Source organism: Etheostoma cragini, chromosome 5 (genome assembly GCF_013103735.1).
Source record: "Etheostoma cragini isolate CJK2018 chromosome 5, CSU_Ecrag_1.0, whole genome shotgun sequence".
In the NCBI taxonomy this organism is placed as follows: domain Eukaryota; kingdom Metazoa; phylum Chordata; class Actinopteri; order Perciformes; family Percidae; genus Etheostoma; species Etheostoma cragini.
The window spans coordinates 7,231,123-7,253,215 of NC_048411.1; the positions used below are offsets into that span (position 1 = coordinate 7,231,123).

A 22,093-nucleotide genomic window follows, 5' to 3' on the forward strand; every position below is an offset into this window, starting at 1 on the left:
TTGAGGTGCTGATCCTCATCCCAGCCGCTTCACACTCGGCTGCGAACCGATCCAGTGAGTGCTGAAGGTCACAGGCTGGAACGCCTTGGGATCCCCCAGTCGGAGGTGGTTGATGTGGCTCGGGAAAGGGAAGTTTGGGGTCCCCTGCTGGAGCTGCTGCCCCCGCGACCCGATACCGGATGAGCGGTCGAAGATGGATGGATGGATGGATGCTATTATTCTGAACACAACTGTACATTTCAGCCGTGAGATTTCTAAAAGATCACCAAACTCAAAGAAATCGTACAAAACATAGTCATAATTACTTTAGCGGTAGTGGGCCCCACAGAGAAGGCGTGCAGGCCCACCGGTGTATGTACCTGAGTTTCTGTTGTACGGTAATTACCAGTCGTTGACCAAAAAAAGTGATGAGGACCAAAAATTCTAATTGTCTCTGACCTGAATTACTGGTAGGAATAATTCTCTCTAATCATTTTGAGTGTTGTTTAACAAAAAGACTACAGTAGTTTTCTCCAAAACCTGACAAGCAAGACAACTAAAGGTGGAGAAGGAAAAGCTACAACTGAGCAAATTTTACAATATATAATATTATAAATAAAATATTATATAATATATTTATTATGAATCTAGTATTCAGATCTTCACTTCAATTCATAACTGCCACTTTTTCATCAAAGGCCATTAAAAATGTTTTTAAAGTACTAGTGTTAGGGCTACTCAAGCCAATTAGCCAATATTTCAACCACAAGAATTACCAAGAGTAATTAGTAGGACAAGAGTTTTATCCTACCTTTCTTCATGTCCCTAAAAGGTGGGTTGCTGAAGCAGTACGGGCAAAGGGGGTAGCTCTTGCCCCGGGCTCCGGAGGTCCACAGCACAAGCTCAAAGTCATCCAGTGGACAGCGGAGCTCCTTGTACAGCTTGATGGCTCCATTCTGGGGAAGACTGTATGTCTCGTCACAGTGGGAGCAGTGGAGCCTGCTGGGCTTGGCCTGTAGATAGACATAAGGATCGGATGTGATTCACTTTTCAGTGCATCCTATAGACTGGACAGTTAAAACAACAAAGGTTGAACATCAGGTTCACTTTAACACAACTCAAACACACATGCGGTGTGAGCGTAAATGTAAACGTGGCAAACAAGCTGTCTTTCTTGCTAGGCTAAAGGCTTACCACAGCAGACCAGCTCCCATGACGTTTTTTTACATTTTTTTTAGAGCAAATGTTGCCTGGAAAATAAATGGACTACATATTACATAATTGCGTTCCTCTTTGTATTGCACTGCACTGTAAATAAATACATGACAAAACAGTTTCTCTTATCTGAAAATGTAACTTTGAATTAGTTACAGTCTTTGCATACAGTTAGCAGAACCTTCAACAAAGTAACTCTCTCTCTCTCTATTTCTAAATGACCACAAAAAATGGAGTGGGAGATTAGCCCAAGTAGCAAGGGCAGAATTGCATGTGCGTCACAGCACACTGAGCATGAAGGCTAAGCCGTCAATCTACGGGGAATTTTCATTCCTACCCTCACCGGTGGTTATGAAAGGTTGGGTCATGACTAAAAGAACTAGATCATTGGTATCAAGTGGCCAAAATCTTCAAAATAAAAGTTCTGAAAGAATTCCATAATAAATATTTTGGTTATACCCCAAGGATGTGACCCGGTAATAACACAAGCACACAGCCTATATACACGGGTCTTTATTATTTTTACTGTATTCCCCTTGTCGTTTTTGTTGCTATAAAAGGTGTATAGGGTCAAGCGACAACAACAAACAATTTAAATGATAAAAAAATATATAGCCCTCTGAAATAAAAGGTAGGGGGTGGTGACGGTGGGCAAATAAGGCTATTTAATCAGCGGTTTTTCATGCAGATTTAGCTTGAGGCATGTATAACCCAGGAAGTTTGGAGTTGTTATGGCAACAAGTGGCTGCTGCTTACATATCTTTAACATCTACAATCTAATCACATATGTATTTAAAATATGGCAAATGTAGATAAAATAAACAATTACTGTTAACAGTCATACCACTTAGGAGCATAGCTAATGTTAGCAATTATTCAGTCCCTCCAGGATTTTGGAAATAATGCCTGATTTTAATAAAACGTTTGCAAAAACCTGCGATAAAAGTTGCAAAAGTCAAATGGATTTATGTTGCAGGAGACAGTTAAAACTGCAAGAAAAAGTTGTGATTTTTTTTCCTCCTCGACACCCTCTACTACAATTCTCCATGTCCCTTCTATCTCTGTCTGTCTGTTACCCCGAACCGGTCGAAGAAGATGCGACCCCCACCCTGAGCCATGGTTCTGCTCGAGATTTCTGCCTCTTAAAAGTAAGTTTTTCCTTGCCTCTGTCGTCTAGTGATTGCTTTTGGTGGGAACTGTTGGGTTTCTGTAAATCACAGAGTACGGTCTAGACCTGCTCTTTTATGAAAAGCCCAATGAAAAAACTGTTGTTGTGATTTAGCGCTATACAAATAAAATTGAACTGAATTGAAAATGTAATGCTTCTTTAAAAATTAAAGGAAACTTGTGTCAAGGAGAATAAAACTACTCTGGGCTAAGTGTTCCAAGTAACCTTACCAAAAAGGCACAGGATGCTGCAAATGCTAGTATAATATAAAAAAGGCTGAAACAAGACAAAAAATAATCATTTACAGTTAAATGAATTTGAACATATCTTGCATCGCTCCCAGATGACGTCATACAAGGGTTACCTTGTAAACCATTTAAGAGTCACACGCAACCTACTATAGATGCATTCAGATACAATAACAATGACCTAAATATCTGCAGCCTCATGATTCATTCATGGATTTAAAGTGGTTCTGTCGTGGATATGGTAATAAAGGGGACATTTCAGCTACAGCACTTAAAGCTCTTTTTTTAGCAGAACTTTGAAGGCCAGAGCTCAACAGCTAGACATCACGTGGTCCGGAAAGAACATAATTGGTGCCTTGATGAAGAAGAAACTTAGGTGTAACAACACAGTGTAACAAAACTTTTACAGTGTTTAAGGGTGGCCTAAAGAATCACCTGATTGTGACAATGTGCATGCAAGATGTTAAAGTTTCTCATCAATTTCTTGGCGAAGACAGCTGGATTCTAAAACTTACATTGCAACCTGATGGAGTAGAGTGTAAACCAAATATCAAAAGACAACATTAGTTACTTTGGTAACTCCAGATTCTATTAGTATAGGCTAATAGAATCTGGTAATTGGGTTCATCCCCTCGCGCATGCGCAGTCGTGAAGATTTTCTTTCCCACCCTAGCGTCCAGCGCGGGACTCAACTACGTCCGCATTTACTGCATATATACACAGCGGACCCGTTGATCGTCTCCCAAAAAACACCAGCTTTTTCTTCAACTAATGTTCTAGGAGCAGTTGGCCCAGATCTTAGAGGGCTACGCCTATACTAATAGAATATGGAGGCTGCAGCGCAGATGTCAACTACTGCCATGCCTTTACATAGAGCCGCAGACGCCGACAAAGCCCTCGTAGAGGGACCTTGAATGTCTTGGGGGGGGTCTTTCCCTTCCGAGCTATAAACCCGGGTAATAGCCTCGCACAGCTAGCAAGACAGACGCTGTTTTGAGAGGGCTGACCCTTGGGAGTGTTCTCTATAATGCACAAACAGCTGTTGAGTTTTCCTGATATTTGCCGTGCGTAAAATGTATTGTGACAGAGCACGCACCGGACACAACCGGTGGGAAGTCTCCTCCGCATCGTTAGCGTGAGGTGGGGGGAAAAAACCCTCGAGGGAAAACACTCTCGACCGAAAAGAACTAGTTAGAGTCTTCGGTGTGAAGGAGGGATTTGGCTGTAAGGTGGCTGCGCTCCCGTCCCCTCTAGTGCAGAGGCCGGACGGAGAAACTGACGGTGCACATAAATCACTCTTTCGGCCAACGTTAGGGCAAGGAGAAGCGCTGTTTTAAGCAACAGCATTCTGAGAGAAGCCTGCGTCAGAGGCTCAAAGGGGGGCTTCCCCGGAGCCCGGAGCACCAGAGCTAGGTCCCATTGGGGGGCGAGGGGGCGAACAGCCGGTTTTTGACGTCTAACCCCCTTCAGAAAACGCTTTGCAAGGGGATGTGCAAAAACGGGGGGGCAAGCCTGTAAGCGTTCCCGCTCAGCAACCAGCCCCACAGCCTCTGAGTTATTACTGGGGGATGACAGATCGTGCCACGGAATCTGCCAGGGGGGAGTCACCAGCAACTGAATGAGGGTTGGAAACCTGGACGCGCTTGTGCGCTCCGGTGCCAACAGAACAATTAACAGATTCTCCTGTGCACTGTGTGTTTTCTCGTGAAGCAAACAGATCCACTTCCGCCTCCCGAACCTGCTCCATAACATTTGAACGATAGTGGGATTCAATCACCGCTCCTTGTGGGAGGCCCCCCCCCCACAACATCAAGTCGGCCGCCTGGTTCAAAATCCCGGGGATATATACTGCTTTGAGAGACAGCAGGTGGCTGTGCGCCCACAGCAGGAGGCATCTGGCCTGTTGGCCTGTTTCCAACAGCCGGGCTGAGCGTATGCCGCCCTGGCGTTTTATGAATGCTGCCACCGTGATGTTGTCTGTCTGCACGACGACATGTCTCCCTGTCACCACTGGTGTAAAATGTTTTAACACCTTCAGCACCGTAGACAGCTCCAGGCAGTTTATGTGAGGGAGAGGGGGAAGAGGCCAGACCCCTCCCACCACCTGTGACTCGCACATTCCCCCCCAGCCATTGAGGGACACGTCCGTGTACACCGTCACATGTGACGTCACTCTGCCCAGGAGCCGCATAATTGACAGCGCTGAAACTGTCGTGTGTGGCCTGAAGCGGGACAACAGAGAAGTCAGGGCTTCCTGTCTCGGTGCTGATAGCCTGGCTCTCATGGTGATCGAGTTCATGTCCACGCCCAGATAAACTACAAAGGCGCTCTTTTGCCAATTTATGGCAAAACCCAGCGTTTGTATGTGCTGCAGAACCGCCATAGTTTGCAGCGACACCTGCTCCCGAGAGGGGGCTAGAATGAGCAGATCATTCAAATAAAAGAGGATTCTGATGCCCCTCTACCGTAGAGGCTGGAGCGCCGTTTCCATGCACTTGGAAAGGTGCGGGGGGCTAGTGAGTATCCGAACGGCAGCCCGTTGAACTGGAAACGGGCCCCTTGGAAGGAGAAGCGCAGGAATTTCCTGTGCCTGGGAATGATTTGGATGTGAAAGTAAGAGTCTTTCAGATCCACGGATGTAAACCATTCGTTGTGGCGCACACATTCCAACACGTGCCTGATGATGAGCATGTGGAAGGGGCGCTCCATGATATACCGGTTGAATTTCGACAGGTCGAGGATGGGACGTAGTCCTCCTGACTTTTTTGGGGTGAGAAAATAGTGAGAGTAAAAACCCTCGTTTTCCTCCCCTGGATGGACGCGGGAAATAGCTCCGTTGGTCAGAAGCCCTTCTAGCTCTGACGTCATTGCATCTGACTCTGCCAGGGATGATACTGTCGTCTCCAACACACCCGCGAAAGGGGGCAGGGGGGAGGCGAACTGGAGTGTGTAGCCCCATGTTATGTACACACGCTGATGTTATCAGCTTTGACGTCCATGAGTCCATGTGTGTCAAGCCAATCCATGCTGTGCTGCATTCTGACAGCGGGCGAGCACATGCTTTGTGCAAGTGTTGTTCACCGACATGGCAAGCAGGGAGCGCAGAGCCCATCCCGCCGCTGTGCGAGACGTGTGATCGTGACGCCCAGCACATGGTAGGGCTTTCTCGAAAGGGCGCTGGCCAGTCGCCCCCATGTGGGGCGGGAGCGGTCAGTGGGTTAACATGACCCCCGCCGGCATCGCTGTGGGGGGGTGGGTGGTTGAGCTGCGTCGTCCACCTTGGGTGGACGCTCATTCCCGCTGCCTGCGCAGCCGTTGCCGCAGGCGGGGACGCCGTTTGTTTAGAGCAAACAGGGGCTGTTCGGATGAGGAGAAACGGCTCTTTAGATGGGAGGGAGTGGCCCTTAAAAGGGCCATTGTGTTTCCAACTCTCAGCTGAAGAGGGATAGACGCTCCCCGCGCCGTCATTGCCACTGCCGCTGCTGCTTGCTGGGTGGCTCGGGAGGCGGATTGGACCAGGTGGGGGCCGCTCTCATGGTTCTCCGGCCTCGTGCAGGAATGACGGCCGTGTGACGTCGGCTGTCGCTGCGGAGGGGGACCAGGTGGGGGCCCTGAGGCCGAAGCCTGGGAAGATGCACCCGCATCTGCTGCGGGGCGCTTCCTCTTGTGTGCCCCAGGCCGTTCGGGAGACGGAGAGAGCTCCAGTGGGAAAGCGTCAATCGCCGTCTCAAGGCCCAATACCCCCAAAGGGGAGAAGGGGAAACCGGTGATGGAGGCGCTGTCCGAGAGAACTGAGCCAGCGGACTCGTGCTTGTCGAAAACGCCGTCCGCCAGCAGTTAGAGGGTGCCGCTGGATTCCTGTCTGTCTGCCCAGCTGCCATCTCCACCACCGCTAGCCTGGCAAACCAGAAAAGCTTCCGCCCATCGATTTAGCTCTTTGGTTTACAGGCGGGCACAAAACTGGCATGAGGAGTAGCGGGTGAATGCCTGGCCGGCGTGAACGGCACCCAGGCAGGCCTCGCAGCGGGGGTAGAGGTCCGGCGGAAGGATGTAGCCGGTCCGGCAAGAGGGGCAGACGCGGGCACCGGTGGAGAGTCTTGAGCTCGTCTTCATACTGCGAAGTTGAAGAAAAAGTGGGAGAAGATCAACGGGTCCGCTGTGTATGTATGCAGTAAATGCGCATGTAGTTTCCCGCCCGCGCTGGACGCTAGGGCGGGAAAGAAAATCTTCACGACTGCGCATGCGCGAGGGGATAAATCCAATAGCGTAGCCCTTAGAGGGTGAAGCCTATACGAAATAGAACTTAATGACATTTGCAGCTGTTCAACAGAGAAGAACAACAAGCAATACGTCAGCTCTGTAGACTAACCAGCTATATTTCTCAAGCCAGAAACTGAATCTTTGGCACTGGTAATTGAGGTCACACTGACTCAACAAGGGGACTGTTGTGTCCTTGTGTTAAAGTGGGCAATTTAGAGGTATCCTGGCATCTACTATTACCCCGTACAGTACTCCATTGTCTTGTCCTGTGAAGTTAAACTGTAGCCTTAGCCACCAAACATTTGCTATTTTCATATTTTAAAATTGCGGGTTCCCACACTTTAAAGAGGTATCTTGTGTTCTGGTATGTGCTCTTTTCAAATTACACTCTAGCGTCCTGTTGATGATCAAGTCTGTAATCATGCTTTCTTCAAATTTTAACTCTAGTTTTGACTGTTCTGCTGACCTGGATGTACTTCATGAAGCGGTGGCACTTGCCACAGCGGGACAGGGGCTTCCCAGTGGCAGCAATTGGGGAGAAGGAGACCTCCATCAACTCATCCATGCCTGTCAACACAACGGACATATACTGTGGGCAAAAGTTGCATAGGAAGGGACAGAACTAACATTTTCCTAAATAAAATTTTGGTAACACTTCGAAGCCTGTCTGTATAATGGATTATAAAATACAGTTATAATCGACTCATAACACTTTATAAATATAGTTATAAGTACTCTTGAAAAAAATTATAATAGTTTATAACTTTAATCCCAACATATTGTAAAGCATTTTTACAATTATTCATTCCCAGCTTACCTCTGGTGGGATTATCGTTGATTTGCCTGTTTTTACTGTTTGTCACTCGAAATGTGTCACCGCTGCTGGTGTATGATTGCCTGACTCTTTTAAGTATATGTAAGGCATTCTCCGGTATACAGTTACTGGTGGCTCCGGCACACTGTACCGGACTCCGAGTGCCCGCCCCCCCGTTGCTGGAACAGGAAGCGCCCCCAAGCGAGGCTATGTGCACGCGAATCTCCACCAGCTCAGTCGTGCTTCCCAACAGACTGAAAGGCGCCCGATTCGCATGGCGCTGATTAACCCTAGTATGACTTTTATATTGAATTACTTTTTTACGACCAATGACCTGGACTTTCTGTTGTTGACGGAAACCTGGCTGAAACCAGATGATACAGCGCCTTCTCGGAGCTCCTCCCCCCCAGCTGTTCTTTCCTCAACTCTCCCAGAGTGTCAGGTCGAGGTGGTGGTCTGGCCACTCTCTTCAGAGACAAGTTCCGATGCAGGTTATTAACTTCACTTAGTTATAATAGTTCTGAACTTCAGCTGTTTGTGGCTGATCTGGATTCTCCTGTGTTGTGTGCAGTTGTTTATCGCCCACCAAAACTCAACAAGGATTTTTGTGTGTGATATTTGTGAATTTCCTGAGTTTTTAGTGGATGTTGTTTCTTAAATACGACAAACTCCTGGTTGGTGGGGATTTCAATATCCATGTGTTAAAACACTTTTGAACTCTTTTGGTGTGGAAGGGCCGACACATAGGCCACACCCTGGATTTGATCATCTCCTTTGGGCTTTCAGTTTCACTTGGAGAAATAACTGCAACTGGTATCTCCAATCACTTCCCCATCAGGTTTGAGATCAGTGTTCCATCTCCCGCTATTAAGCCTGTCTCCTCAGCTTCTAGGCGCCGCTGCATCACCTCCTCTTCAGGTGGAGAGTTTGCATCTGTGTTTGTGGGCTCACAGTTTTATATAAAGAATGGTCTGGTCTCTCCCTCTTCCCCAGATAACATTCTCTCTGAGTTCCATTCCACAAGCACTGACATTTTAGACTCTATTGCCCCTTATCAGATTAAAGCTGTTAAAACTAAGGCGGATCCCTGGCTAAATGACACCACAAGAACCCTTAGGCAACACTGCAGACAAGCTGAACGAAGATGAAAGAAAGACAATTTACACGTGTCACTGGGTGTTAAGGGACAGTCTAGCCATGTACCAGAATGCTGTGAAGGTGGCGTAGATGCAGCATCTCTCTTCTGTCATAGCTAGCAGTTGCCATGAACCTAGAGTGTTATTTAATGCCATTAACTCTGTCATAAATCCATGCTCCTCTGCTCCGACAGATGTGTCAATCAGTACATGTGAGAAATTTCTAGGTTATTTTATTGACAAAGTAGCATCTATCAGGAAAATCACCAGTGCTTATTTTAAGATGTTTTTACCTGCTTCTCCTACACACGCTGTGTTTGACGAATTTAAGCCAGTTTCTCTGAAGTTACTTAGCGAGCTTGTACAACACTTGAAACCTACCAACTGTCCCTTAGACATTGTTCCTGCCAAAATGGCGAAGGAGGTTTTTAATACCATTGGGGCGAGTCTTCTTACTGTTTTTAATTCCTGTCTTACTTCAGGTTCTGTCCCAGCTGCCTTTATACATGCTTTGGTCAGGCCCCTACTTAAGAAGCCTAATCTTGACCCTACAGTGCTGTCCATTTTTAGACCTGTCTCTCATCTGCCTTTTCTTTCGAAGGTTTTAGAAAAAAAAGTTTAGTCTTTTTACTGGTTTTAGATCACGTCACAGCACTGAGTCTGCACTGTTGAGGGTACATAATGATATTGTCTTGTCTGTAGATGCCGGGAATCCTACTGTTTTAGTCCTTTTGGACCTAACAGCGGCGTTTGACACAGTGGACCATGCAGTCCTTCTCGCACGCCTTGAGAATTGTGTAGGCATCAGAAGTACGGCACTCAAATGGTTCAGCTACTATCTGTCAAATAGGAGCTTTTCTGTTATGATTGGGGACCTCTCCTCGCCAGTTGCTCCTCTCTCTTGTGGGGTACCACAGGGATCCATTCTTGGCCCTATTCTGTTTTCTTTATATATGCTGCCTTTAGGGGCAATGATAAGAAAGCACAACCTGTCATTTCATTGCTACGCAGATGATTTGCAAATCTATTTGCCTATGAAAGCAAATGACAGTGTTGCACTAAACTCCCTGCTAAGCTGTATTGCTGATATTAAGTTGTGGCTTTCAGACAATTTTCTTAATTTGAATGATAATAAAACGGAGTGTATTATTTTCAGCACTCCAGGCATGCAGAATGGTCCAGCTGTTAGTTTGGGAGCTCTGGCATCTTGCACGAGATCTGTTGTCAAAAACTTTGGGGTTACTTTTGACTGCAGCATGGAATTTGATAAGCAGATCACTAACTATGTTCAAATGAGCTTTTTCCAGCTTTGCCTGCTGGCTAAAGTTAAGCCCTTTCTGAGCAGGCACGACCTAGAAAAGGCTATTCAGGCTTTTATCACTTCAAGGTTGGACTACTGTAATGCCCTCTAAGTTGGTCTGAATCAGACCTCCATCTCACGTCTTGTTCAAAATGCTGCTGCTCGCTTTTTAACAAATACATTTTTAAAGCTTTAAATGGTCTTGCCCCAGAGTATTTGTCTGAAATTTTAACTGTGCGGGAACACAACCGGTCGTTGCGGTCTTCAAATCAGTTGGTTTTAGAAGTCCCAAGGTCCAGGTATAAACGGTGGGGTGATGAGGCTTTTGCAGTTGGTGCCCAGAGACTCTGGAACAAGTTACCCCCTGATACTCGTACTGTTACAGATGTCGCTCTTTTAAGTCCAAACTCAAAACATATCTGTTCAGTCTTGCTTGTAATACGTAGCAGTGGTGTGACAATTTCATTATTTTGTTTCTTTGTAACCTTTTCTGATTTGACTGTTTTCTATGTTTGCTTTTTATATTGCACCTTGTGATTTTACTCATTTTGTGAAGCACTTTGGATAGCTGCTGGTTGTTGTAAAGTGCTGAATTTTGATTGATTGATTGATTGAATTTCTTATCATATCATATCATTATACTTTATTTGCTCACTGACTACAATATCAGTTCAGGATCATAGTGTATTATAATCCTCCGAATTGTAATAATAATTAATTAACCAATTAATAATTCCTTACATTTATAAAGCAGTTTATCATAGCCACTCAAAGCTTACTTTAGACTTTTAAAAGCAATTTGTCACTAGGATTTACAGAAAAAGGAAATTGTGGCAATGTTCTCCTCTGGCTGCAGTAAACTCACTAGGGATGGAATCCACAAAGTAGTGAAACTTCCTCTTGAAGATATCCAGAGTATGCTGTAAGACTTGCTGGTGGTTTGCCTTACCCAGAGAGATAAGGGTTAGCTGTTTCTCCACAGCGCTACGTATGGTGGGCAGCACCAGTTCTGCATCTGCAAAATGCACACAAGGCCAATCATTGGTATTTTATACAGTGTTTACCCTATAATAGTACTGACAATCTGCATATACATTATTACATACATTATTTTTTTTTACCTGTCAAAAATAACAACAAATCTATTGTGTTTCCCATACTTTCATTTTGCCTGAAGTCCATAAACAAGTCAACGGTCTGTGGTTAGTTTAAGTCTGTAAAAGCAGGATATTTAAGTGTATTATCTTAACTGCTAAAGTCAATTGAAACATTGCTGTAGCAAACGTTACAAACAGGCTTGGTAGTGAACGACACGCTAACGTGATGGATTCTTGTTTGTGTTTTTAGCGGAGCTGGACCCTCTGGTCCAGCTCCGCTAAAAACACAAACAAGATCCATTTGCTTTGTTGTACAGGCCTCTGCGTGTACAACAAAGCAAGAATTGGCGTTAACAAGGTAACTTCAGGTTCAACCAAGGGTTTTGTGTATCACAATGATGGATCACTTGTTGAAACTAAAATAGGCTAAAGCAACGACAGTTTATGTAAATATGGTCACATCTTGTACCTGACTTATTGGAAAGTGATCTTGATAAGAGTTGTGATTTACACATTTACAGCGTTGGGTTTTTATACCAGCTTTCCTTCCTGTTTTAGGAAGCAGTGTAAAGGCATTCTACAAAAGCCACTCACAAATTTCACTTCTCACTAATAATGTGGCTCATGAAATTTAATTAACCATTCAAAGGATTGATTAAATGGGACTATTTGTATCTATTGAAAATGTCCAAATATGATTCAGCAATGTTCTAGAAATGTGCAATCACACAGCAACAAATCCCATAGAATGTAGAATGATATAAGGTGAATGACCTGTCTTGTAGTAGCCATGTACCAGGACAATGCCTAGGTTGGTTGGCTTCAACTTGCGTCCATTCTCTACAGTCACATAGTTCCTCTGGCAGATGTTGTTTATGTGGACAGGGATGCTGGCATCAGTACCTGGAGGGTGGAGGACAGAAGCCAACACCTGTAACTCGTGTTCAATATTAGTATTATCCATTGGCCATCATCAATTAGTGAGGATTGACTTATTAACTAATACTTTGCACATACAAAGGCCAGAAAAAAATCTATTAAGCAGAGAATGTCTGACTAATTTTTAACTAGTGTAAGTGACCAAGAGAGGGATGCCTCAGTGAAGGATGTCAGTTTGTCACCACAGTTATTATGTTTTGCATCCTGAGTCCATATAAGACCTATGCAAAATATATGAAGACATCCTGACCATGTATTAAGTGATAAGACATAATTTCTCTTGAAGAACGCACAAAACAAATGGAATAAAAACAATCTGATGTTTGCTGTGCTCATGTTTGAACACAGGATAATAACTGTAGCAACACCTTGAGGCCAGAACTTTGTAAAGGCTGCTACAATTAAACAGAAAGTGCTGAGATATACCAATGCCATGTTTCTCCATGAGGGTGATGAGTTCAGCCTCGGTCAGGTAGTCAGGGGGGCTGGTCTGCTTTTCCAAAAGCTTGATCTCATCTACTGTAAAAGTGTCTCCACGCTCACAAGCTGGCATTGCTTCTTCAAGAGGAATTCCCTGCCATGGCATGACTGCTGTGTAACCTGGGAATAGAATTTGCATTTAAAATGCATTTATTTGGCGCCCGGATAGTTCAGTTGGTTAGAGCGGATGCCCATATATAGAAGTTTGATCCTCAACGCAGCAAAAAGATTGCATATATTCATATATCCATCATTGCATATTATGAAAAAAGTGCAGTCTCCCTTCTTAAACCAGCTCAAGACATTTAAAAAAAAAAATGATTGTCTGTTTAATTTAAATTCTGTAATGCTGGTAGAGGACCATGATGTAATGGTCCCCAAAACCCTGATCTTTGCAGGTAAAGCCTTGTTTTTTGTCTTTGCAGTTGGTCACAAGCAACATCTTAACTAGGACTACAAACATGTCTAATACATGGGTGATATAGCAATTAGGGCTGCCATTCGATTACAATATTTAATCCCAACTAATCGCATGATTGTCCATAGTTAATCGCAATTAGTCGCATAATAAATCACATTATTTGTTTGTTCAAAATGTATCTTAAGGGGATATTTGTCACATATTTAATACTTGTATTTACATGGGAATGGACACATGCATGATTTAGGCAAATGTATCTCTCTTATTATTATCATTGACACCAACAAAACCATGACAAATATTGTCCAAAAACTCTCATAGCAGTGATTCCTTTATCAGTAATTACCAGTTTTTAGTCAGTAAATCTGTTAATGTCTGACATAATTAATTCTCTCCAGTTAGTATGTCCAGTTAAAAGTAATTTCCTCTCCTGTGTATGCAGCCGGCCTCTCTGTCTGTATGGTTTGTAGTCACCACTTTGTCAAGCCAATCTATCATGAAGGCTGCTGTGCCAGTGCCACAGACTCAAAGCTGCTCCGGTGAGTGAGTGCAGGTCTGTGTCGAACGCAAGGCAGCACATATTATTAAAGTAATCAACAATTACAATTTGCCAATTTGTCAACACAATATTAACGCATTACCTTTGACAGCCCTTATAACCTTTCCTTTTACTAAGGGCAAGTACAGAAGGTTTAAAAGAGTTTTACTTAACTTTCTTGCCAACATTTTAAGGGATTAAGGATCTAACTGTTTTCAAACAATTGCTTAAATCTTGCTGCCGTTTGGAGCTAAAAATGTGCAAAGTGCTAACAGCATCTTGGTACTCAAGAGGCAAGCTGAATGTGTGCCCAGCTGGCTTTACCTGGTGATATTAGGGTTTTGCCACTACATGAGAAGGCCTCTGTGCCAATGTTGAAGTCTATGGTGGTCTGTAGGTATTTGCAATCTTGACTGACAGTGGCAATGAAATGGCGTGTGATGTAATCGTATAGCCGCCAGCCTTCACTTCCTGTGGAATAGCAGAAGAGAAAGAACTTGGGTTAGAGGCTGAAAATGAAGGGGTCCATGCAGGCATTTCTTTAATTCTTCTGGTGTGTTGTTGTCCAACCACACCAGAAGGCCAAATTGTTTGTAGTTGTTACAAACGGCCACACTCTAATACTAAATGAAAATTCGGCAGTCAGAGATGAAAGGCGGGGGCACATAAGAATCATTTAAATATGGGGTATAATAGCTGAGTTTTTTAGAAAGTCTCTCCTGAAGGACTTCATGACTAAAAGTAATAACAAACTACGTGTATTGGGGTGGAGGCAGAAATCTCAAAACTAATAAAAACAAGTGGAAACATCTGGTTACAGCCTGGCAGTCATTAGGGCCCGAGCGCCGAAGGCCCTATTGAAACTGAAGGAATTATTATTCTCTTTCTTTCTTTCTTTCTTTCTTTCTTTCTTTCTTTCTCTCTCTCTCCCGGCAAAGGAATTGCCTTTCTGAGGGGCTTAACATATTCAAAAACTCACCAAATTTGGCGGTTGCATCAAGGCTGGTAAAAATATACGTATTTTACAGGGTTTTGTGAATATGTGCACAAAAACAGCTTGCTAGCGCTCTCTACAAAATTATTGTATAATTAAAATTGAGCCCCTGCAGTTTGTTTAACATAGACTCACAAAAAGTGGTACACATAAAGTATGTAGCATGTCAAGACTGACATAAAATTCCATTGGAGCCATACCCTAAACCCAACAGGAAGCCCGCCATTTAGCATTGAAAGTTCGAAATAAGTGTGATTTTGGCCACAAGTTGTATTTTAACAAACTCCTCCTAGAGATTTTATCCAATCAACTTTAAATTTGGTCTGTGCCATCTTAAGACGATAAAGATGGAAAGTAATTAAAAGAAAAACTTTTTGTCATAGGGCATGGCTGTGGCGGGGCGGTCAATTTACGCGTTTTGCCATTGAAACAGGAAGTGGGTGTAACTTGAGTGTACCTTGTCCAATTAGCTTGAAACTTTCACGATTCATCTGAGTCCAACCCTGACGACATATACACGCCGATATTGGCTCAGAGTCATAACACCCCTAGTGGCAACAGGAAGTAGGCCTTAAAGTCAAGGTGCAATACTTTAACAAACAACGAGAAAAAAATTATTCGAATTTTTTTTTTTTCGTCAAACGGTGTGGGCGTGGCATGGCGACCAATCGGAGTGTTTAGCGATGAACGAGTGGCTGTGGCTGTAACTACCGTGTAAATTGCCATATCTGCCGGAAATTTCCCACAATCAACAAGAGTCCAGGCCTGAGGACATTTACAGGCCAATGTTGACTTTTAGAGATAGCGCCACCAAATGGCAACAGGAAATCAGCCTTATATGACAAAATCTGATTTACATTTTACTTATGTAAATGTAAATGTGCTGTATTTATATAGCGCTTTTCCAGTCTTAACAACTGCTCAAAGCGCTTTTACATCTACAGGAAACATTCACCATTCACACACATTCATACACTGTGGCCGGGGCTGCCGTACAAGGTGCCACCTGCTCATCAGATAAACATTCACACACATTCACACTCCGATCCGCAGCACCGGGGGCAACTCGGGGTTCAGTGTCTTGCCCAAGGAGACTTCGACAATGACTGCAGGGGCGGGGATCGAACCATCAACCTTCCGATTGGCAGGCAACCGCTCTACCACTGAGCCACAGCCGCCCCAAATGTGTGGTCTACATGTGATACTGATACTTTAACCACGCCCACTCAGGACACACCCCCTTTCAGAACATTTGGACGGTTCTTGTGTGAGGTGTCATTGAACTCAGCAGAGAGTTCCTTCTTCATTGATGATGCTTTGGCCCGCCCCCCATGTGTATGCCACGCCCACTTTCATAACTGGTGACCCATTTAAGGTATAGTCTTGTGTGAGGTATCATTAACCTCAGCAGGGAGTTTCCTTTTCATTGGTGATGATTTGCAGAGTCTATGTGCCGCACAAATGCACGGTCGCAAGGAGTGGCTGTATTGGTTGTATACGATGTACATACGTACAAAAATGATGATAATGGAATGTAAGAAAAAAGAAAAAAAAGAACATGCTGATATATGGGCGGGCCGATATTAGCATTTCCACTTCTATCGGTATCGGCATTTATAATGCTGAGTGAATTAATTTTTTTCTAAAAATGATTCATCAGAATAATATATAATGACAAATAAAGGATTCTGAAAAATGTATATTTAAAAAATAAAAAACAGACGTTCAACCATGCTATGAGCGTTGTTGTTGCATAGTTTGTCCACCAGAGGGCACTCTACGTCCCTGTTGGCAACACAGATTATTTTTTTTATGTGTTTTTGTTCAATGGCCTTTAAGTTTCCTATCTTAAGTTTGTATTTTTATACATTTCATTTATCAGTACTTCAATATATTGATATTGATATTTAAACAACCAAATATTCGTTTCAGTATTGGCCTTAAAAATCCTTTATCGGTCGCGTTCTACTAGGGACTGTTGTAAAGCATGCGAATATGGCAAAAATATGGGGTGTGGTTTTTAGATATTTAAATAAAAGAGTTTAAAACACACTTACACTAAAACAAAATTTGGTATATACGTCTGTCATTAGTACATCATATACAATAAAATGGCTATTTTGACAGCTGATGTCTTGCCCTACTTTTTGATCTCTGAAGTGTATAATCTATTATCTACTTAATTGTATGACTCACCCAGTTCCCGTTCTGAGGCAGCACGCATGGGAGTGATAGGTGGATGGTCTCCAGCATCAGTTCCTTTTCTGGGTCGGTTTAATCCAGTTGAAAGCAAAGCCTTCACCTGTTGGAGGGGTAAAACCTTTTTTAGAAACATACAACACAGCCCAAAAGTTTGGAGACACCTTCTCATACAATGCGTTTCCTTTATTTTCATGACTATTTACATTGTAGATTATCACTGACGGCATCAGAACTATGAATTAACACATGTGGAATTATGTACTTAACAAAAAAGTGTGAAATAACTGAAAACCTGTCTTATATTCTAGTTCCTTCAAAGTAGCCACCCTTTGCTCTGATTTCTGCTTGGCACACACTTTTCTCTTGATGAGCTTCAAGAGGTAGTCACCTGAAATGGTTTCCCAACTGCCTTGAAGGAGTTCCCAGAGAATCTTAGCAGTTGTTGGCCCTTTTGGCTTCACTCTGCGATCCAAACCATCTTGATTGGGTTCAGGTCCGGTGACTGTGGAGGCGCAGCACTCCATCACTCTCCTTCTTGGTCAAATAGCCAGCCAGTGTTTGGAAACATTGTCCTGTTGAAAAATAAATGATGGTCCAACTAAATGCAAACTGTATGGGATGGCATGTTGCTGCAGGATGCTGTGGTAGCTATGCTGGTTCAGTATGCCTTCAAGTTTGAATGTCCCCCAACATTGTCACCAGCAAAGCGCCTTAACACCATAACACCTCCTTCTCCATGCTTCACGGTAGGAACCAGGCATGTAGAATTCATCCAGTCACCTTCTCTCCATTGCGCAAAGACACAGCGGTTGAAACCAAAGATCTCAAACTTGGGCTCGTCGGACCAAAGCACAGATTTCACTGGTCTTATGTCCATTCCTTCTGTTTCTTGGCCCAAACAAATCTCTTCTGCTTGTTGCCTGTCCTTAGCAATGGTTTCCTAGCTGCCATTTGATCATGATTGCCTGATTCGCGCAATCTCCTCTTAACAGTTGTTATAGAGATGTGTTGTTATAGAGATGGGATTCATCTGGTCTCTAATTTGAGCTGCTGTTAACTTGCAATTTCTGAGGCTGGTGACTCAGATGAACTTATCCTCAGCAGCAGAGGTGACGCTTGGTCTTCCTTTCCTGGGGCGGTCCTCATGTGAGCCAGTTTTGTTGTATCGCTTGATGGTTTTTGCGACTGCAAAAACCTTTCGCAATTTTCCGGACTGACTGACCGTCATTTCTTAAAGTAATGATGGCCACTTGTTTCTCTTTACTTAGCGGATTGGTTCTTGCAATAATATGAATAGTAACAGTTGTCCGATAGGGCTGTCGGCTGTGTATCAACCTGACTTCTGCACAACACAACTGATGGTCCCAACTTCATTAATGAGGTAAGAAATTCCCTTAATTAACAAGGCACACATGTGAAGTGAAAACCATTTCAGGTGACTATCTCATGAAGCTCATTGAGAGAACACCAAGGTTGCAGCACTATCAAAAAATAAGTATAAGACATGGTTTCAGTTATTTCACACTTTTTTATTAAGTACATAGTTCCACATGTGTTCAATCATAGTTTTGATGCATTCAGTGATAATCTACAATGTAAATAGTAATGAAAATAAAGAAAACACATTGAATGAGAAGGTGTGTGCAAACCTTTGGACTGTACTGTACATCAATATGTATCCACATTCAATTCACATATTATTATTACAATAAATCTATTTCTGCACACATAAACTGCTGGCCTTGAATTTATAAGAGCATTTTCCCTTTTGTATCCTTGGCCCCCCAGTGGTGCTCACCTCCTCTGCCCAGAAGGGATTGTTGATCTGCTGCTCCAGTGTTCCCTTCAGGTTGAAGTTCTCTGGGTAGTGGGTCGTCTCAGTACGTGGGTAGCTGATGTAGCCCTGTGTATACAGACGCTCTGCAATCTGCATGGTATGCTGGGGACCCATACCTGATGCATCAAAACATATCAAAAATGTATTCTCTTTTCTTACATCCTTACAAAACTGGAATTGTAATTTTATAACTTGATCTTACTGGGTCACCACATTTGTTCAATCCTATGAAAGTTGAGTTGATTATTTTTGAAGACAGTCATTTTCAGATTTCTAGACAACTGTGTCCTAGACTAAATGCTGTAAATATAATTTAAATGTTATTGTGCAATTTGCACTGTAAGAATCTTTTTCAATAAAATACCTTTTACTGAATAATCTCTGGAATTGCACTTCTTATACTTTCATTCATATTAAATAAAAAGTATTTGTTTTAAATATATAAAAAGGCTAAATATTCCATTTTTTTCTTGTAGTCAACAAATCACATTAAAACACACAAATCAACAGGAGTGGGTGAGTCTGAGCTGCGTTCCAGAGGCGCAGCGGCCCCCACGAGCAACCACAGCCATTCAAGTCAATGTTTTATATTCCACCACCCGCGTCATGGCGCGTCCCAGAAGCGTGCGTGAAGTGGTGCTCCAAAAAAGATACACGCCAGGTCTATTTTTAAACGCGTTAAGATTCCTAGCCCCTTGGGTTTGGACCCCTAATAAAAGTACATTACATTTAAAAAAATGTGCACTATACACATGTAAGATATATTTATAAAACTAATATAGAATCTACAGCATGTAATAAGCATGTATTTGTAATTTAAATGACATGCATATGCAGAATGCCAGTAAATAACTTCTTCTTCGGATCAATAAGTTTTAGGATAACAGAAGATTAACAGCTAAATAGACATAAAACATACAAGCAAGTACAACGTACAACAATACATCCACTAGGAAACCTGAGACCTGATCTCCTGCCACACATTTCTAGCTTTCTGAAAACCATCTGCTTACCAAAACTTCCTATTTCTGATTTTCACAGGAAGTGAAGAAAAACCGCCACTCTACAGCAGGGGACACTAAACTACATTAAATACAGAACATATATATCACCACAAATCATTTTGAAAAAGGACATGCCAGCAAAAAAGAAGGCATGGAGATTAATTACAGGAGTGCTTAGAGTGTAAGGTAGTTACCACTAGCTTAATAAACACGCAAATGTTCATTCTAGTTCTTGTAGAGCTACTAAAATCTGCAAGTTGGGCAGGCAAGATGCTGCACTTCCGAAATGCTACCGGTTTGGTGTGGCGTGTGACAGAGGACGGAACAAAACAACGGCCCAGCAGTTACACAGCACAGGCATTTAACTGCTGCGAAAGTAGAAAATCTGGGTAACGCATTGTTGGTTTTGCTCTTTTTATGGAATTTGTTGACAGGAAAAAATACATGTATAGAATGCCAGCCTTATCCTTTAAACCTTTAAAACTTGACTCTTAAATTATTCATAAATTTACTTTATATCTTAAGTAGAGATGAAGCAATTGGTCAGTTAATCATTTAGTCAATTGACAGAAATGATGATCTCATACTAATTTCTTAAACAAAAATAATTAACATTCCCTAATTCCAGTTTTTCACTTGTGAGGGCTCATTTGCTTTGGATAGTTTTTAACCTGGCCCCTAATTTCCTATGTTGTTGTATCTTTCTATCTGACTGATGGTAACAACAATCTTTGACAATGCTCCAGTATTAAGCAAGATCGCTGCAATCGGGAGCTGGGAAATGAGCCACTTTTACATGCCTACACACATTCACAAATTCACAAATATTCACCCTCATTAATTTTTTATCAACAGTATAACTAATAGTTAAGGGGAAATGACAACTGATAAAACGCTGCTCATGTGGATGTGAACATACCTAAGGCAGAGCTGGCCACTCTCAACATCTCCACAGTGTTCAAGGCCTGGGGCCTCTGCTTAGCCTTCTCTTTTTTACTCACCGACTCCACCTGTATTGAGAGAGGTATCAATTCTGGTTGACCGTGCCTTGGGTGAATCCATCAGGTTGTCAGGATTTGTGAGGAGGGAGCAGCAGTTTGTATGAATAATTTAATGAAACAGAAGGAGAATTTACAAACCATGATAAACTGAGGAATAATTCCGACAGAGAAGCCCAGAAACACGTTAATACACAAGAAGGGAACTCCTAATAAAGGACTGATCACGAGTGACGATGAAATCACAACAGACACAGAAAGCTAACAGACTAAATACACAGGGAATGAGGATAGCAACATGGGACAGGTGACATGAGGGCTGAGGAACGGGTGAAATACATCAGGGCAGGGCAGACAATCAAAAAGGCAGGAAAACACAAGGCAGATAGTAAAACAAGACACAACAAAGGAGAAACAGAGGGAATACTAAATAAAATAGGAAACTGAGCATGAAATATACACAAGAACCTAGGAAAACCAAACAGAAAACGCAGAAACAACATGGGTAAAACATGAAAAAAGCAAATAAGGGAAACATTAACAGTAAATGAGTGACAACATAACACAGGAAACTAAATGACATGACAGTAGCTATGTTTCCATCCACACGTTTTTATCAAAATTATGTGATATCGAGTGAAACAGACAGTTTTAAGTTCCCTTAATATTTTGTTATTTCAATCCATTTACATGTTCTAGTCTACTAGAGAATTTACTAAATCTTTATCATAATTATGGCCTGACCAATACTGTTTTTTTTGGCCAACAATGGTATTGATACTTGACACAAAGACAAATCAACAAATCAGGGCAGTTTTCAACCAAAGAAAATCTTGGTTGACTGAAATTCTACCTAGTCGGTGGCTGTGGCTCAGGTGGAAGAGGGGTGTAATCTACCAATTAGAAGGTCAGTGGTTTGATCCCTAGCCCCTGCAGTCTACATGTCTAAGTGTCCTTGGGCAAGACACTAAATTGCTGCCGTTGCTGTGCCATCATTGACATACAGAGTGTGAATGTTTTTTTTTGCTGAAGGTTTATGTGATCTTGTAAAGCAGCCTTGGTTACCAGTGTATGAATGCGTGTGTGTCATGGTGAGTGGTGCTTGTATAATGTACAATAAGAACACTTTGAGTAGGCATTAAGACGCTACATAAATACAGTCCATTTACACTTACTCTTCAACCAAATCGATTAACAAAAACACCTGCACAGTAGCTCTATATTAAATATATTGTCACAGTGAACTCTACCTGGTTGTTGTTGTGTTAAAGTTAAAGTTGTTGTGTTAAACTCTGCTGAGTTAAATGACACCTCACACAAATACAGGGGCCAGCTCAGTATCACATGTAGACAACACTTTATAAGTTTCAAGTAAATCAGATGATGTTTGTCATTTAAGGCTGATCCAAAAGTCAACATTGGCCTGTGGATGTCCTTAGGCCGGGGGCCTGTTGCACAAAAGT

The 22,093-nt window shown here is 42.8% G+C and overlaps 1 protein-coding gene across 1 annotated transcript in view; it reads right to left on the bottom strand.

The window, feature by feature from the left end:
* top3b (DNA topoisomerase III beta) overlaps positions 1–22,093 on the bottom strand; it is a 65,809-nt gene that overhangs the window by 3,559 nt on the left and 40,157 nt on the right. Inside the window, exons 8-16 of the mRNA XM_034871886.1 lie at positions 20,552–20,642; positions 18,590–18,744; positions 16,786–16,891; positions 13,920–14,066; positions 12,583–12,756; positions 11,992–12,120; positions 10,986–11,135; positions 7,337–7,437; positions 791–992 (exon numbers count right to left, since the gene is read on the bottom strand). Coding sequence (XP_034727777.1) covers positions 791–992; positions 7,337–7,437; positions 10,986–11,135; positions 11,992–12,120; positions 12,583–12,756; positions 13,920–14,066; positions 16,786–16,891; positions 18,590–18,744; positions 20,552–20,642 — 1,255 coding nt within the window. The remainder of the gene's footprint in view (positions 1–790; positions 993–7,336; positions 7,438–10,985; positions 11,136–11,991; positions 12,121–12,582; positions 12,757–13,919; positions 14,067–16,785; positions 16,892–18,589; positions 18,745–20,551; positions 20,643–22,093) is intronic.